Consider the following 18,780-nt stretch of genomic DNA (forward strand, 5'->3'; position numbering starts at 1 on the left):
AAACTCCTGTTCACGTTAAAATTTTCACCACCTCACATGAATCATGAATGTTCTTAATGGTATCTAGAATGATGAATCTGTTGCAGAAAGGTTTTCAATTTACTTTGCCCAGGTCCATCAGCAGAATCACTGTCTAAGACAGCTACTGTCTTATGAAATGTATTTCTTATATAGTATGATTTGAAAGTCAAAGTTATTCTTTGATCCACGGGGTACAGAATGGATGTTGTGTTAGCAGACATAAAACATTAGTCTCGCCCTCTTTTCCTTTCTCCGCCATCGTGGTGTGTTCTTGCCTCCACTTCTCGCCATGTCTTCTCACAAGACTTTCAGGATTAAGCGATTCCTGGCCAAGAAACAAAAACAAAATCGTCCCATTCCCCAGTGGATTCGGATGAAAACTGGAAATAAAATAAGGTACAACTCCAAAAGGAGACACTGGAGAAGAACCAAGCTGGGTCTATAAGGAATTGCACATGAGATGGCACATATATTTGTGCTGTCTGAAGGTCACGATCACATTACCATATCAAACTGAAAATGTCACCACTCTCTGGAGAGTTCGACGTATTTTCCTCTCTGAATCTATTATGAATGCGTTGGTTGGCTGGGTTCAGTAATAAATATGTGAGGCCTTTCATTTCAAAAAAAAAAAAAATTAGTCTCCTTGTGCATCTCTATCAGAGATCTTGAGTGACTATGCACATGTCAATGAGCAGTAATATTTTGAGAGGATTTAGTTTTATTTGTTTGGTGGTGGTGGTAGATCTACTAATCTCAAGAGTAGGCTTGAAATTTTCAGTAAACCATGCTATAAACTGATGTTCGGTCATCCAGGCTTCGTTGTTCCATTTACAGAGCATAGGCAGAGTAAATTTATCATAATTTGTAATGGGCCTAGGATTGTTGAAATGATAAATAAGCATTGGTTTCAACTTACCAGCTACAATAGACCTTAACAAGATAGCCTGTCCTTTGAAGCTTTGATGCTAGGCACTGACTTCTCTCTAGCTGTAACAGTCCTACACGGCATCTTTTTCCAATAGAAGGCTGTTTTGTCTACATTTAAAATCTGTTGTTTTAGTGTAGCTTCCTTCATCAATGATCTTCACTAGATCTTCTGGATAACGTGCTGCAGCTTCTACATCAACACTTGCTGCTTCACCTTGCACTTTTATGTTACGGAAATAGTTTCTTTTCTTAAATGTAATGAACCACAACCTCTGCTGGCTTCTAACTTTTCTTCTGCAGCTTTCTCACCTCTCTTAGCCTTCATAGAATTGAAAAGAATTAGGGCCTTGCTCTAGATTAGGTTTTGGCTGAAAAGAATATTGTGGCTTCATCTTCTATCCAGACCACTAAAAGTTGCTTCATGTTAGCAATAAGGCTGTTTTACTTTCTTATCATTGATATGTCCCCTGGAATAGCACTTATAATTTCCTTCAAGAACTTTTTTTTTTTTGGACAGAATCTCACTCTGTCGCCCAGGCTGGAGTGCAGTGGTGCGATCTCGGCTCATTGCAACCTCCGCCTCCTGGGTTCAAGCGATTCTCCTGCCTCAGCCTCCCGAGTAGCTGGGACTACAGGTGCTTGCCAACACACCCAGCTAATTTTTTGTATTTTTATTAGAAATGGATTTTCACCGTTTTAGCCAGGATGGTTTCGATCTCCTGACCTCGCGATCCGCCCACCTTGGCCTCCCAAAGTGCTAGGATTACAGACATGAGCTACCACACCCAGCCCCAAGAACTTTTCCTTGCATTCACAGCCTGGCTGTTTGGAGCAAGAGGCCTTACTTTTGGCCTGTCTCAGCTTTCGACATGCCTTCCTCACTAAGCTTAATTATTTCTAGCTTTTGATTTAAAGTGAGAGATATATGACTCATCCTTTCACTTGAACACTTAAAGGCCACTGTAGGATTATTAACTGACCGAATTTCAATATTCTTGTATCTCAGGGAATAGAAGGCCCGAAGAGAAGGAGAGAGATGAGGGAATGGTTGGTTAGTGGAGCAGTCAGAACACACACGTTTATAGATTACGTTCACATATGGGCATGTGTGGGCATAGTTCATGGTGCCCCAAGCAATTGTAATAGTAACATCGAAGATGATTGATCACGGATCACCATAACATATGCTAATAATGAAAACACTTGAAATAAGTACACAAATTTCCAAAATGTAACGTAGAGACACGAAGTGAGCACATGCTGTTGGAAATATGACACCACTAGACTTGCTTGATGCAGGGTTGCCACAAACCTTCAATTTGTATTAAGCACAGCGTCTGCAAAGTGCAATAAAATAAGGTATGCATGTAGCAACCATATGCACTTAGCTTCCTTCCCTTGAGGACTAGAAACACCTCTAGGATTTAGCCTTGTCTGCTGCCAGGTAAATAAGAGAGATGACTCCTCAGAGCCATTGTCAACCATTGTAATTATGTAGGAAATAAATAAGCCCTAATTATAATGGTCAACATAAATACCTTCATGATTAGTTGAATCTTAAGCGGTAATTACTAGTTGCAATGCCTTTTTCAAACATGTTTTTCTCTGGGTGCAGTAAACACGTTGTAGAAGGCAGTCCCCTGGTATCCAGCAATTTTAACGAGGTAGTAAGAGTGGGCTCCCCAATTAGGGAGGCCAGGGCTTCTGTGCACCTTTTTTTTTTCCTTAGAAACCCAGGTTTTGCCTGAGCTCTACAGTTCAGTCAAGGCCAGGGCCAAGTCTAGGTAGAGTAGAAGGTGGGGTTTGTTGGAGGATAAAGTTCATGTTAAGACATTAATGTCTGGGAATTTTGGTCATTCCTTTTGAATAAAATTACTTATAGATGACCCAATCATCAAATAGGACTAAGGAGATCAATACTGCTATTTATAAACAAATCCTGAACAGAACAAAATAAAAATTGTCTCCTTAAGAATATATAGATTTCTCCAAACTTGGTGCAATTACTCAATTTCTGAGACTCTTCTTTTGAAACTGTCTTGAGAGTCCCTTGTTATTATGTAAGAAAATCCTTATTACTTGAAAAATCACACCTAATTTTTTTTACTGTAAGTTGTATATGCCAGGTTCATCATCCAATTACTTTTTATTATTGGATTCTGAAAATACATATTTTAATGAGTCTGATTTAAAGGAAGGAGACAAAATGATTTACACCTGTATCATGTAGAGTTTCTCGCCAACTCTGAGCTGGGATTCAGGTTCTCCAACTTACACGTTGGGAGATTTTCTGGTGTTGACCACTAAATAGCCAGTGACTTTTGGTTGTTTACAAAATCAAATTCCCCTTCAAATAATGAGTTTGCCTTTACTGAGGATATTTATAAACATGTTTGCCAGCTCCAGAACAAACAGCGGATGAGTTCCTAAAATGTTCTATGCAGAGGCAGCATGCTGTCATATGTACATGACCTTCCAAATGGTACTCAAGAGGGGCTGCTCTGAAGTATGTGGTTATGCACACCAAGTTTTATGTGTGTTGATGAGATGGGGCGGGAGTCCGCACAGGCTTTTGTGATGAATAGACAGATCATACTGGATAGGTTTACCTTTCATTCAAAGTGTGTTTCCTAAGAATGGTATTGCAACAACAATATCACCACCTTATGTTTGCTTCATATCTTAGTATCTTAGCATTTCCAGAGCACTTTTTTCCCCTGGAAAAACTTATTTAATTATTGTTGTGTTATTTTTATAAGAATATCTTATTTTATTTAGAAGATCTTGGAACTATGTTCTAAAGTATTATACATAATTGATATTTATCATTTATAGTACAGTCTTTAAAACTTCAAGAAACATGTATGAGAAAAATAAATTACCCAAAGCAAAAAGTTTAGATGCCTATGTGCTAAATGTAACAGATATTGAACAGGTTTAATCTCTGCCAAGAAGACAGGCTTTGTTTGTTTGTCCCTCTCTTCCATATAATTTTATACATCTTGCCAACTACTGGAGAAATAAATACTCAAGCTACTGCTAGTTAAATGTATAAACTGCAAGAACCACTGCAGTCTCTCTGAGGGTCATTCAATGCCTATTAATCCAGAGCACTTTTTAAAGCACGGATATCATGTCTAATCTCCCTAACCGTCCTTGAATATGAAACATAGGTCATCATCAAACTGGACATTGGTGCCCAGTTACCTATCTGCAGCCCGGAACTCTGCCGAGCTCCACGTGATTGCCCCACAGATGCCTAGAAGCCAAAATGTTGATAACAGTACTCATTATTTTCTTCCACAATTCTCTCCTATTCTGTTGTCCCCCAGATCCATTCTCTGCCATTCTCAGCCCTGATCTTTGTCCTGGGAGGCTGACTTTTACAGACTGCAACTTTGAGTTTGCGTTTGAGTTTGGCCAAGTGGAAGCCCTGACAGAAGATTGAGAGGTGGAAGAGGCGCGAGTTCAGGCATTTACTCCTCCCTGTTTCGTGAAGTTCTGGCCCCATCTCTTTGTGATTACAGTTTCAGTTTCTTCCGTGGGCCCCAGGTCTCACAGCATTCAGGTAATTCTATTTCCTTCCCTTGTCCCTGTGAACCTTTGGGTAGTAAAAGCTTCCTACTGTTGCTAGACCTTGGGTATCTCAGTATTCTTTGTTGGTTCCTTAAACCTGCCCACACATCTGTAGAAAGTTCCTTGATTGAAAAGTTTCTTCAAAAATCACAGCTGAGTGAGTCATGTGTTCCCTGCTGGAACTCTAACTGATATACACCCATCCTTACTTAGTTTATTTTTATGCCAGCCTGATTGCACAAAATATAACTAATTGCTCAAGCTAGAAATCTGGAGGTCCACTCCTACTTCCTCACCCATATATGAAGTCTTTATGACCTGTTGATCCGCTAAATATCTCTAAAAGCATTCTCATTGCTCTCTTCTCTTTATAACTTACTTGGCCCAAGCCTTCCAAAATAGCCTCCCTATTTACCTTGTAAACATCCTTCATCCTGCTAATGAAATGGTCTTTCTCTAATGAAATCTGGTCAACTTATTTGCATTTCATCAGTGGTTCCTACAGCCTTCCGGAAAGGTCAGACTCGTTAGCAAGCCAATAAAGAAAGCTGCTGAATAAAGAAAGTATCATTCTAGCCTGATTACCTGTCCTCTTCCCACATACTCCCTACATTCCAGCCATAGGGATCTTTGTGCAGTTCCCCAAAACACATGCTATTCCCTCTGCAGGGAATGCCCCTTCCTCACCTTTCCCACAGGCTGGCTCCAGCTCGCTGACCTCAAGCCTCCTTTCCCTCTAGCCTCAGAGGGCAGCTATGGCATGAATGAAGGCAACTGTGGACAAAATGGTGCTGCAGATAGGTTCTTCCTGCTCTCACAAGTTCCAGACCAGTTTTTGTCAGGGGAATTTGGTCAGAAATCTTAGCAGGAACTAAGCACCTCCTGTGGCACTCTCAAATCCATCTGCCTTTCTTCATCTCTATCACTGCCCTCATTCAGGTCACTTACCCTTTCTTCCCTGAATAATTCATTTGCCTCCCCACAGGCCTCCCTGCTCCCAGTCTCACTCCCGTGCACCCTTTGTGCTGCAGAGTGATCATCCTGCATTGAAAGTCCAGTCCTTCCTCTCTTATTTATGGTTCGCCATTAATGGAAAACTTTCCATGTCTTTAGCAGTTTGGCCTTACATAAACTGGTTCTTGTTTATCTCTTCCATTTCATCTTTCACCACTCCTCTTTGAGCACCTAAGTTTCAGTCATACTGAACTAGCCACAGTTTTGCAAATTCACACCGGTAGTATGCCTCAGGGCACCATATGTGCTATGCCTTCTGCCTAGGAAGCCTATTCTTCAGCCTTCTCCTAACCCCTACTTCTTCCTCCAGACTCAGTCCAGCTAGCTATCTAGGGAGACTCCCCTGCTCCTACCCCACCACATCCCTGCGTATGTGTGTCAGATGCTCCTTCCAACATGTAATTTTCTATGCCCTATAATAAATGTCCTCACCAATAGACTATAAGCTTATCCAGAGCAGAAATTGCTTTTGTTTTGTTCTGTTCTGCTTTGGTTTTCCTTTTATCTCCTTCAGTACCTAGCATAGGCCCTGCATGTAATAGGCACTCAAATATTTGCTAAGTGAAGCTTTATGAATAGAGCAGCCATAGGTTGCCAGTCCAGGAGTGAGAGATTTCATGTCCAGGTTTTTCCATGACCAGCAGAATCCATTCATTAACCCTCCCCTCAGGCACAGCCTTCAGCAGGAATCCTTTCTGACCCTTCCTCTTCTTGTTTAGGCTTGGTGCCCCTTAGAGGGCACATGTTACTGTTTTGAATTGTTTTATTTGTATAGACTTAGGGGTACAAGTGCAGTTGTGTTGCATGAATATATTGCACAGTGAAGTGTGGGTTTTTAGTGTAACCAGCACCTGAACAGTATACAACGTACCCAATAGGTAGAATTTCAGCATTCACCTTCACCGCCTACTACTCTCCCAGTCTTTGCAGTCTGCAGTGTCTGCTCTTCTACTCTGTAGGTCCATGGGAGGGCACTTGTTTTTGAAGAGATAATTTAATGGGATCATGAAAGATTTGGGCCTAAATTCTGCTCTGCCACTTGTTTCCAGCTGTACAACTGAAGTTAAATTACTTAACTTTTCTGAGCATCGACATCCTCCACTAAAAGGCCAGTAGTATCACTGGGTTTCTGGGAACATAGCGTGACATATTTCCCGGCACATTGTAAGTGATCAATACATGTTGGTCTCCGTTCCTCCTTTGTGCTCCCTTCGACCCTGGACATATCCCATTAACTCCCTGGTCTGCCTGCCTCCTTGGACTTGAGGTCTAGAAGTGTATGGTCTAGCTGTCTTTCCACAGGACCCATGGGAAATGCTCAATGACTGTGGACTGAATAAAATTTCCCATTTTACTGGTCATCAACCTGAGGCTTAGATTAAATGACCCACTCAAATCATGCAACAAGAAAATGGTTAAGCCAAGAACCACGACATCAATCTAATGCTTCCGCCAATGCTTGTTTCACACAGTATTAAACCATGAGATGAATGTATAGTGTAAACCTATATCCATGCAATAGGATCTGTGCACATGTACACAGGTGTGGCCCCACAAGAGATATCAAGTACTAGACAGTCTCACTTGCCCACATGGAAGAAGTGGATTCAGTGTTTATCACTATCAGCACTATCCTGCCCCACCACATACCTCACCTTTCTGGTTCTACCATCTTCCTGAAATAACTACAGTACAATATAATTTTGTTGAACAGATAGAGTTTATATTATGGTAGCTATATAAGTAGTGTCCACAACTTAGTAGTGTTATATTCCATAATTCTTTTCTTTCCTGTGCAAAATTCTGTTCTCCCTGGTATGAAAATTTCTGTTTGTGTGTATGCTTGGTTTTCTAAGGACTTATCACTACGTCAAACCCCAAATTTTCCTCTGTTGCCTCAATCACCTCTCGAAATATTTGAATACATCATGTTCTACCAGTTACATGTTCATGAAGAAATATCTTTTGCAACATTCTGACTTCTTCAAATTGGCCTGATTGAGTTCTGTGTAATTTATTTTTTCTTGATATTCTCTCTTGTTTTGGTGAAGCACTTCCTCTAGTAGTTTTTTGAGAAAGAGTCCACGGGAGGAACATTTTAAAGACCTCTCACATCTGCAAGTGAATTCAGTCTACTGTTACATAATCATTTCCTTCAGAATTTTAAAGGCATTCCTCCACTGTCTCCTGACTTCCAATGTTACATCTGAAAACAAAGTCATTCTGATTTTTGAAATAGTGTATGCAACTTTTTCTTTTAAAGCTTTTGAGATCTTTTCTTTGATCCTAGTATTCTAAAATCTCACCATAGTATGCTTTTCTTGGTGTGAATCTTTGCTTAATCTACTGTGCTAGATATGAAGGAGGTCCTTTAATTAAACAACAACAGCAACAACAACAACAAAACTCATGCCTGTCAGTTCCAGGAAAAGTTGTTGAATTATTTGTTGCTGATTTACTTCTAACCAACACCTCCATTTACTCCATTCTTTCCTTCTAGAAGGTATCACTTGAATCTTGGTCCTCCTGGTCTCATCCTCTAATTTTTATCTTCTTTTAATCCTCCATCTCTTTGCTCTGCTTTCTGAGAGATTTCCTCAACTTTTTCTTGTGTTTTGTTTGTTGCATTTTTAAAATATCTATGGTCACATTTTTAATTTCTGAGATTTCTTTTGCATTGTCTTTTCTCGCTCTCAGGAAAATAATTATAATATTTGACGTTCTCATCTCCTTTTATAGTCTGTCTTTCCTCTAAACTTTTTTAAATATTTATTTTGATCTCCGTATTTCACCTTAGAAGCTCTTCTCTTCAGATATCTGCTGACTTTTGGTTGTCAACTCATGTTTAGGAATGAATAAAACACTAAGAAACTGATAGGAAATCTGAGAGCACAAGACGGGCCTACCAACTATGGGCAATATAGGGCTATGGACAGCAGGCAAGACACTGGTGATTGTCACAACTCTGGGAGATAGTACTGGCATCTGGTGGGTAGAGGCCAGGCCTGCTGCTGAATATTTTACAATGCACAGGACAGCCCCTGTAACAGAGTGATGCTGCCCAAAAGGTCACTAGATTTTGTTGAGAAACCCAAGTGTAGAATATCACAATGGGCCATTGAGTTAAGTCACCCCTGATATTAATATTTTTTATCTTTCTCCTGGGCTGGTTAGATTTTGCAGGCAAGAACCTTCCAGTCTCCTGCCTGAAGGCTATAACCTTGACTCCCACCATTCTGGAAGCCCGGAGGGTGAAATGGGCTGGTGGTTTCAATAGCCTGTACATAAAAGTCACTTAATCACTCTGTTACAATACTGTCTCCTCACCATCTACTCTGGCCAGTGTTCTCCTAGTCCAGAAGCCCTCTCCAGAGGCTAAACATCTAGTCTTCTGATGTGGTGGAGGAAAGGCACTTACTTGTCTACGTGGAATGGTGAAGGGGGATATAGAACTTGAATTTCTTCCTCAACAGACTTTCAAACAATCCTCCTGTTTTTAGTTACATCCTTACCTCCTCTTCAGCTGCAGTTCCAGAACCTTTGGTACTAGCAGATTTCTGTTGTATAAAACAGACTGTACCTCAGCTTTTTCTACAACTGCCTGCTTAATCAATATCATTCATCTATCTGCCTTCCAGCTTTCTATTCTCTTTGCTCTTATAGATTTACGACTTCCTAAAAAATGTATTTGCTACCATAATAGTGAGGTTTCTGAAGGGAATGAGAGCAAATGCATGTGCTCTCTTCTCCATCTGTTATATGGAGGTCCCACAATTTTATTTTTCATGTTGAGCATTTACTGGTGTTTTCCAAAAAGGAAATCCTAAGTACAATAAGCCCATCATCAAATGAAAACAAGGCATCTATACTGAACACCTGCCACATACAGGGTAAAATGTCTGCATTCTGTTGAATCTCTCTTGGCCAGTTTGGAGGTGCATGTTACCAGATGGATTTTGATGTCAGGAGTGATTTGGTTGCTTTTTTCTCTTAAAGAAATCTACTGATTACAAATATCAGAGGTTAATTTGGAGCTCCTATCAGCTGCAGGATTCAGTGTAATAGGAGCAGAGAAAAAAATGTTTTAACCAAAACCCAAGAGAAAATAAGAATCCAAACACAATCTGCTAAAAATAAAATAGCAATGTGGACTAATTGACTCATTGAAGTTCTGTGTGAAGAGAATTCAGATTTCTCCAGCTGACCAGCTCCCTGAGCAGCTGGAAAAATGACTTTAGCTCAATGTCACCGGCTCTGAGCTCTCCTTAGAAATTTGATTTTCACTATGGTCCTTTGAAAGCTGGTGATTCTGGAGGAGACCTGGATTACACTCTGGATTTCCATCCCATGAACAGATGCTGCTTGCAATGCCAGCTGAAGCATCACTCATGTAAAAAAAAAGAAAAAAGAAAAAATCTGCTTTGAAAGCAAAGAGGAGATGTAGCCATACATCCCAGGTACAGTGGGTGCCAGCTAAGATTCTTTCACACTCCAGCTTCGGGTCTTACATGAAGGCAGATACTACATTCCAGCACTGGGAAGGAGAGAAAAGCAGGATTAAAGGCACATTTGCATTGAAGTAGTGCAAATAAATGCAACCCAGAGCAGCTGAAACCTGAACCCAGAACGATGTGGCTCCTCCATTTGAACGTCTAAGGGGACTACTTTTATGGTGCCATGGCAACAGCATCACCTTCCATGGTTCTTTTGAAGAAAATCTTGCAGAAACATGATCAAAATACATGAGGATTTGGCACTGATTCGATGAACCAGTGATCAAAGTATTCATTTCTTATCACGTTTTATTGTACAGCTTTTAACTTTTAAGAAATTATCCAAATAATATTCAGCATATAAAAATTAGAATATGCACATAAATAAGGAAAATTACCAGTAGTCTGTCTACTCAGATATAAGCACTGCCTTGCAGTTATTTTCCTATGCCTATATACCCAACTTATATGCAAGAGGGAGGGTAAAATATTCTTTTCTGAGACAAAGTAGGAAAGGGTTTTCTACTCATAGAACTTCACTGAAATAATTACACAGAGATGTCAGTCAAGAAAAAAATTAAAGCCAGAGTGGGATGTGAGAAAAAAATGATGAGGAAAGAAAGGCAACCCTCTTTCAAAAAGAATCTATTGTTAAGTATCTAATATGAGTGAAGTGAGAATAAATACAAGACTATCATAACAGAAGGAGCAGAGAAGTTAACTTTAGATTGTGTTGAGTTAAACATATATTAAGTGCTTAAGAGCAAGCACTGGAAGAATAGAAATAGAATGTACAACTTCCATGCTAGTTGAGAATGAAAATGGGGGATGAGAAGAATAAAGAAAATAATTCAAAGCGAGAACATTAGTCTTCTTGAGCTGCCGTAACAAAATACCATAACGAATGGCTTATGCAACAGACATTTATTTCTCACAATTCTGGAGGCCCAAAAGTGAAGATCAGGTGCCAGCCAATTCAATTATTGCTGAGGGCACTCTTTCCAGCTTGCAGACACCACCTTCTTGCTGTGTTCTCACATGGTTGGGAGAGAGAGCAAGGTCTCTGGTGTCACTTATTAGAAGGATGCTAATCCCATCGTGACAGTCCCACCCTCATGACTTCATCTGACCCTAATTACTTCCCAAAGGTCACATTTCCAAATATCATCACACTGGGGGTTAGGGCTTCAGCATATGAGTTGGGATGCTCATTGAGTATTGAGCATCAATGAGTTAGGAAGACATTAACATTCAGTTCATAAAGGTCAGTAAGAGATAATAGGAAACACAACAAAAAGCACAGTCAATAAAAAAACGCAAAATTTAATGATAGGAGTATCAATATATTGTGATCAATCCATATGATGGCATACCAGTTAGTAGTCAAAATGAATGAAATTTATCTATGCATCAATAAGAATAGATTTCTGAAACTAAATGTTGAATGAAAAAAGCAAGATGCTAAATAATAAGTAGTACATGACTCTATTTGTACACATGTTAAACACAAGAACAATAGACTATCTTTTGCTTTGTTCCTTTTGAGACAGAATCTTGCTCTGTCCTCCAGACTGGAGCGCAGTGGCATGATCTTGGGTCACTGTCACCTCTGCTTCCTGGGTTCAAGAAATTCCCATGCGTCAGCCTCCCAAGAAGCTGGGACTACAGGCACCCACCACCACGCCCAGCTAATTTTTGTATTTTTAGTAGAGACAGGGTTTCACCATATTGGCCAGGCTTGTCTCAAACTCTTGACCTCAAGTGATCTGCCCACCTCAGCCTCCCAAAGTTCTGGGATTACAGGTGTGAGTCACCCCACCCGGCCCTAGAAGATCATTCTTAATACAGTGAAGAGGGAGTGGACTGGAGGGCCGGAGGGGCAAAAGGAGATATGTGGGAGTTATTGCGGGAGTCTGGGTGAGACTAGGACTGGGGAAATGAGGGAGAAAAAAGAAGAGGAGATGAAATTCATGTGACAGAATCCAGAGATTTTTAGAATTACATTGCAAAGGACTCGGTGATAGATTGGCCATGAGGAAGTGATGGGCAAAGAGGGGGCAAAGATGAGTTCCTTGCGTAATTGTATTGACAGTTGCTGTTTCAGAGATATGAGGAACACTGGAAGAAGACTAGGTTTGGGGATAAGATTTTGAATTTAGTTTTGGACAAGTTGAATTTAAAGTGCATTTGAGACATGCAAGTGGAGATTCAAGGAGACAACTGAATATAAAAGTTTTAAGTATAAAGTGATATTTAGAAACAGGAGCATTGGTAAACGAACTTAGGGAGAGACTATGGTGTGGGAATATGGCCTGTGCCATAGGCTGGGAGGTGGAAGATGGAAACAAAGGATACAGAAAAGCTAGAGGTTGAAGAAACAGCAGGAGAAAGTAGCCAGAAAACAGGATGTTTCAACAACAGGCAGTGGTGAGCTGTGATGAAGATTGAAAAAAGCAACATGAAGATCATCAGCAACCTTCACAAGAGCTATGTTGACGGAGTAAAGTGGCAAAGCAGAGTGGGCTGAGAAATGCCTGGGCAGTAAGAGAAAGGCAGCAGGCCTTTTGAGAGGGTTGACTATGAAAAAGAGAAAGAGAGCAGTGGCTAGAATGGAATGTGGGGTTTAGGCAGAGTGGTTTCTAATAGGAAGACTTGAACCTGCATAGTGTGAGAAACTGAAGGTGCTGGCTTCAATTTTCTTTTTAGAGTTGGAAGGGGCAAGTCATGAAGGACAAAAAAGAACAAGGATGAGTGAGAGTAATTGTTTAAAAGCTTAAGAGTGGTTTGAAATGCCTACCAGTTGTTGACTGTTTCCTCTGTGTTCATAGACTCTACATGAATCTTTAGGCTTACATGCATTATCTCCTTACATAGGGGTACAAATGACGTCTCTAATGTCATGAGGTTGTTGTTTAATTCAATTTAGTTTTTTATCTCTGGGAGTCCACTCTCTAGTTCAAATTCCACGCTGCACATGAAGCTGGCATTTACGAAAGGATGACCAACTCCTATAACTTCTGAAACCACCTAGAGCCATTCTGGGGACTATGCTGGGCAGTGCTACCCAGTGGAGCAAGAAAAGAACTGAGCAAACAGAAGTGGATGGGACAATACTGATAAAGCTGCTGGGCTGGTTGAAGTGGCCTTGGAGAAAAAGGGAGGACCACAGGGACATTGGTGACTCCCCACTCTGTTCCATCTCCCCGTACAACTGCACTCCAGTTTGGGCAACAGAGAGGGTCTCTGTCTCAAAAAAGAAAAACAACAACAAAAAAATGAATATCTCAAAAATGATTGTTGTAAACCCATGACGTTCAAACTTTTTTTCACCATGATCCACAAAGACATTTTATGTTGTAACCTCATACTATGCATATAAACTAAAACAGGGTCCCACAAAATCTTTACCCTCGCTAATTACAATATACACTGATGTCTTCTACTCTCTTCCCTGCTTGGTTACTTTTTTAAAATGCTTTTGGACCCTACTCAACTGATTTCCAGGCTTGTGTGACCTATAGTTTTAAAAACATAGATCTTAATAGTATCAAATCATTCTGGTGGCCAATTGAATTGAATATTCCAATATGTGCCTGTTGGCCTAGGTCAAAAGATGAGAATTGGCTGTTTGAAGAGAAATGACAGAGAATGAACAGTCATGGGCCAGGTGCGGTGACTCATGCCTCTAATCCCAGCGTTTAGGGAGGCCAAGGTAGGCAGATCACTTGAGGTCAGGAGTTCAAGACCAGCCTGGCCAATATGGTGAAAACCCATCTCTGCTAAAAATACAAAAACTAGCCAGGCATAGTGGTGCAGGCCTGTAGTCTCAGCTACTCGGGAGGCTGAAGCCGGAGAATCGCTTGAACTCAGGAGGGAGGCGGAGGTTGCAGTGAGCTGAGATCACACCACTGCACTCCAGCCTGGGCGACATAGCAAGACTGTCTCAAAAATAAAAAAAAATAATAAAATTTAAAAAAAGAGAGAGAATGAACAGTCATGGAAATTTCACCAGCCTTCTTGGGAGGCTCTGCTCCTTATCTTGGGGGGCAAGTGTCATCAGGGCTTACCAAAATGAGAGTGTTTCACAGGCTGCCACTTGTGTGTACAAGGCCCAGTTGCCCAACCTTTCTTACACAGACTCATTGCTTTTAGACACTGTCCTACCAGCTTGAGTTTGTAGCCTGGCCTGCTTCTGAGAAGCTTTTATTCCCCCTCCCTGCCCCTCCTCACTCCCAGTCACCCTTCCTGGTTTTGCCATCTCTGAGATTTATTTCTCCAACTTGCCCAGGTTATGAATTTTACATCCTGTCCCCTCTTACCCTTCCCAAGCCCCCCATATGGTGACTCTCCTCCTAAACCCAATGTCATTGACAAAAGCAACACCTACCAAAGAGGAGGGATAAGGATGTGGCTGAGATTCGCTCGCACTTAAATCCCATTAAAGCAAAGATCAGACTAGAAAAGCAGGGCACAGACAGAGAGCCTGATCCCTGGAAAAGAAGAGGTCTAGAGTTCATTCGACTTCAGTGTTTAAGAATGAAGGGAGATCTGGCCACTGCACTCCAGTCTGGGCAACAGAGCAAGACTCCGTCTCAAAAAAAAAAAAAAAAAAAAAAAAAAAAAAAAAAAAAAGAATGAAGGGTCAGCTGTTCTGTCCTTCAACAAATAGCAATCCACTACCTGCTAGGAAGGAAGATGAGAATTTCAGGACCCAATTATTCATTCAAAAGACATAAAGAAAATACAGAATAGACAGCACTTTGATCTACTATAAAAGAACCTCAGGCATGTAATTTTAAATGCTTTAGAAAGGGATCCATAAATCCAGAGGTATTATATATGTGATGTTTTCACCAACTGGAAACACAAGTTGGTGTTGGATGAACTACTCTCTAAAAACCCCATCTCCTCAGCCCATGGGAGATGTGCTGAGTGAAAGGGCATTTCCACTTCTCCAACTGCAAAAGCTGTATTTCTTTCAATATTAAGGTTAATGAGGGCTGGGCCCTGTAATCTACATGAGTAGGTTAATTCTCATGTGTCCTAGATAGTTGAGAGAAAAAGAGATTTAGAACTTCAGCTGAAGGGGAATGCACAGACCGCCATGCCGGAAATGAAGACGTTCAAAGGAAGTGAGGAAAATCACTCCATACCGGGGACACTCCACCTCAGATTCTCCACCTGTGAAGGAGGCATGCCCAACTGAGCCCGCCCTCCCCAAGGCGTGAAAGAGACCTGCCAGTTCACAGGCTTCAAACACTTTTGGAGAAAAGCAGTTTATAGATATCATTCAAGGTTTGATGATATTATAGTAAGAGAAATCTTTTATCAAAAATTAACAGAGCTCATCTGGGCAGGGTGGCTCGCGCCTGTAATCCCAGCACTTTGGAAGGCCGAGGCAGGCAGATCACAAGGTCAGGAGTTCAAGACCGGCCTGGCCAATATGGTGAAACCCCGTCTCTACTAAAAATACAAAAATTAGCCAGGCGTGGTGGTGTGCACCTGTAGTCCCAGCTACTTGGGAGGCTGAGGCAGGAGAATCCCCTGGACCTGGGAGGCGGAGGTTGCAGTGAGCAGAGATTGCACCACTGCACACCAGCCTGGGCAACACAATGAGGCTCCATTTCAAAAAAAAAAAAAAAAAAAAAATTAACAGAGCTGACACTGCAGGAAGAACACATGCATCTTGAGTAGGTTTTCAGAAGTGGGATGTGCTTCGAGTTGATCTCCTGTCCCATTATGATTTGCAAGATGCCGTTAGAAACGTCTTTATCCTACTAAGTTGAAAGGTCAAAGTTTTAAAACATTACAATTAAATGAGACTCTTTCAACATGTTTGTTTAAAATGATAACACATTGTGGCCAAAGGTAAAAGAGTGACCCCTGTCATGACATTATTCCTTATTCAAGGCTGTTTTTGACACTGCTGTGATGATAAAGGTGAGGGCAAAGAAGGCAGATGTAAGAGGTTCCTGTGTGTTAACCTTCAAAATAAAGTCCCCACTGTTACCTTCAAATGTATAGATGCTTTCATTGTTAAAATCAAAGCTGATAAACAGAATGATTTCAGATTCATTCACTCTGGCACTGCCTGGCTCTGTACTAGACACTGTGTGCTAGAAAACCATGGTGTGAAAAAAAAAGGCCAGTAGTAGAGACAAAAACAAAATAGATAAGCAATCAAATAGCTTGAATTATGGTTAATACGGAATGCCAGAGCAGACGAGATTAATCTATAGTGATAGAGGATTGTCTGGGGTTAAGGTACAGAAGATTGAATTTGGAGGATGGGGAGGAAATATGGGGAGGTGATTTAGAATGTACTATATTTTGATTGGGATGGAAGTTTTATATATTTGTCAAAACTCATTGAATTGCATACTTATAATGAATACATTTTATTGTGTGTAAATTACACTTCAATAAAGTTAAGTTAAAACAGAAAATTATGTGACACGTGCTGTGAAGGAGGCAAACCCAGATAACATAGCGGGGTGGAGTTGATGTCAACTTAGATGAGGTTTCTCGAGAAGTCTTTTCTGGCAAATAACATTCTCTGTTGGAAGGAGTATTAAATAAAATTTATGGGGCACTGTGGTTTTGGACTGAAGTTCTGCTCTAGACCCCAAAACACCAGCCCAAATCAGAATAGAGTGAGTCACTTGTGCTGGTTGCTACGTAATCACTGAACTTACAAACAGGTCCATTTTTCAGGAAAACAGGGGATTCAGATCAGCAGTCCGAAGGGATCCAGTCAACCTGAGCTGGCATGATAAGAAAGTCTCCTCTGCTCTAACCCCATAAAGAAAGTAGCTTTGCAATGAGTGATCTGTGTTTTATTCGCGATGTCTGCTTTCTTCAGGCATTTCTGCCTATAAAGTTCACCTCCTTTGTTCAGCTCATCAGAGCACCTTTAAATTTCATAGATGGGGTGCTGCCTGATTCACGAATTACTAATAAAAGCCAATTCTGTCACTAAACTCAATTTGTTCAAATTTCATCTTTTGACAGGAGGAAAGAGCTCAACGCGGAATCACATAGGCAAAGGCTCTGATTATTTTCCTTGCCATAGAAGACAAAACCCACCATTTTTTAAAAACGAAAGTCATATTTTTACTCTTCCCTGGAAAGAAGGTAATGCAACCAGAACATCCCACCAAAGTCCTTCTAGATAGGGGGACAGGAGAGTACTAGCTAAAGAATACAAAGTTTTTTTGGGGGGAGTGGTAAAAATGTTCTGAAATTGACTGTGCTAATGGTTGCATTTATCTGTGACTATACCAAAAACAATTGAATTGTATGCTCTAAATGAGTGAATTGTATAGTGTGTAAATTATTAAGTTTTTAAAGTTTTAAAGGTTAGGATGTGAACTTTAGCCATGGACTAAAGCAAAGACACAAGAAAAAAAAAATCCTTCATTTTGACTTTAGTAGCATCATATATGTTGAAGTAACAAAATGTAACTAGAGTAAATTTAAATATGTTTTCTATTTCGTTCATATGCCAAAGGAAAATTGAACTTCCCTCCCTCCAAAAAATGGAATAACTTTACCCATTAGGAGACTTCTATTTTTGACAGCATGTCACTTTGGATACACTGAACAACCCTCTTAAGTGAAATAGAAATTCTGGATAACATTATTATTATTTTTTTATTATTATTATTGTTTGAGATGGAGTCTCATGCTGTCACCCAGGCTGGAGTGCAATGGCGTGATCTTGGCTCACTGCAACTTCTGCCTCCCGGGTTCAAGCATTCTCCTGCCTGAGCCTCCCAAGTAGCTGGGATTACAGGTGTGCGCCACTGTGCCTGGCTAATTTTTGGGTTTTGTTTTTGTTTTTGAGACGGAGTCTTGCTCTCTCGCCAAGCTGGAGTGCAGTGGTGCGATCTTGGATCACTGCAATCTCCGCCTTCTGGGTTCAAGTGATTCTCCTGCCCCTCAGCCTCCTTTGAGAGTAGCTGAGATTACAGGCACATGCCACCACGTCTGCTTAATTTTTGTATTTTTAGTAGAAACGGAGTTTCGCCATATTGGCCAGGCTGGTCTCAAACTCCTGACTTCAAGTGATCTGCCCGCCTCCCAAAGTGCTAGGATTACAGGCGTGAACCACCGTGCCCAGACACATTTATTATTTTAAATATATTATTCAGCTGGCATAAAATCACCTAAGAGCCCTAATGAAAAGTGAAATCTTGGGGAGGTGAATAGCTAAAGCTGAGGATAAAAGTGAGAATAGGCTAGGTCACACAGTGGTAACGAACACAGTCTCAGTGGTTAATATGGCAGCAGTTTATTTTTCATTCATGCTTCCTGTCTGCAGGGGCCCTGCACCTGGTTACTCTAATTCTGTGTGAACCCTGGTTGATGGAGATTTCAAAGCAACATTTGACTATTGAAGTGGATTTTTTTTTTTTGAGGCAGAGTCTTACTCTGTAGTCCAGGATGGAGTGCAGTGGTGCAATATTGGTTAACTGCAACCTCCACCTCACAGGCTCAAGGGATCCTCCCACCTCAGCCTCCTGTAGCTGAGACCACAGGTGTGCCCCACCATGCCTGGCCAAATTTTTTATTTTTTATTTTTGTAGAGGTGAGGCAAGGTCTCACCATGTTGCCCAGGCTGGTCTTGAACTTCTGGACTCAAGTGATCTTCCCACCTTGGTCTTCCAAAGTGCTGAGATTACAGGCGTGAGCCACCATGCCTGGCCCTGCAATTGATTTTTAAATTCTTTGTATCATGCTTCAT

General features: G+C 40.9%; 1 protein-coding gene and 1 long non-coding RNA gene across 3 annotated transcripts in view; both read left to right on the forward strand.

Annotated features, from left to right (window-relative positions):
* The window catches only part of LOC119628005 (uncharacterized), a 38,648-nt gene that overhangs the window by 8,875 nt on the left and 10,993 nt on the right, over positions 1-18,780 (forward strand). The window contains exons 2-3 of one of the 2 annotated variants that reach the window (XR_005244269.2): positions 4,284-4,519; positions 17,046-17,168. This is a non-coding gene — a long non-coding RNA (uncharacterized lncRNA). Of the gene's footprint in view, positions 1-4,283; positions 4,520-17,045; positions 17,593-18,780 lie in introns of those variants that run through there. The other variant, XR_012091448.1, reaches the window with a different exon arrangement.
* LOC119628004 (large ribosomal subunit protein eL39) lies at positions 255-534 on the forward strand. Its single transcript, XM_038009806.2, has one exon. It carries the CDS (start codon positions 311-313, stop codon positions 464-466), a length of 156 nt encoding a protein of 51 aa, XP_037865734.1. The 5' UTR covers positions 255-310; the 3' UTR covers positions 467-534.

Source organism: Chlorocebus sabaeus, chromosome 26 (genome assembly GCF_047675955.1).
Source record: "Chlorocebus sabaeus isolate Y175 chromosome 26, mChlSab1.0.hap1, whole genome shotgun sequence".
In the NCBI taxonomy this organism is placed as follows: domain Eukaryota; kingdom Metazoa; phylum Chordata; class Mammalia; order Primates; family Cercopithecidae; genus Chlorocebus; species Chlorocebus sabaeus.

What these genes read in the sequence shown, in the direction of transcription:
- LOC119628004 (XM_038009806.2), top strand. Translation starts at nt 311, where the DNA reads ATGTCTTCTCACAAGACTTTCAGGATTAAGCGATTCCTGGCCAAGAAA.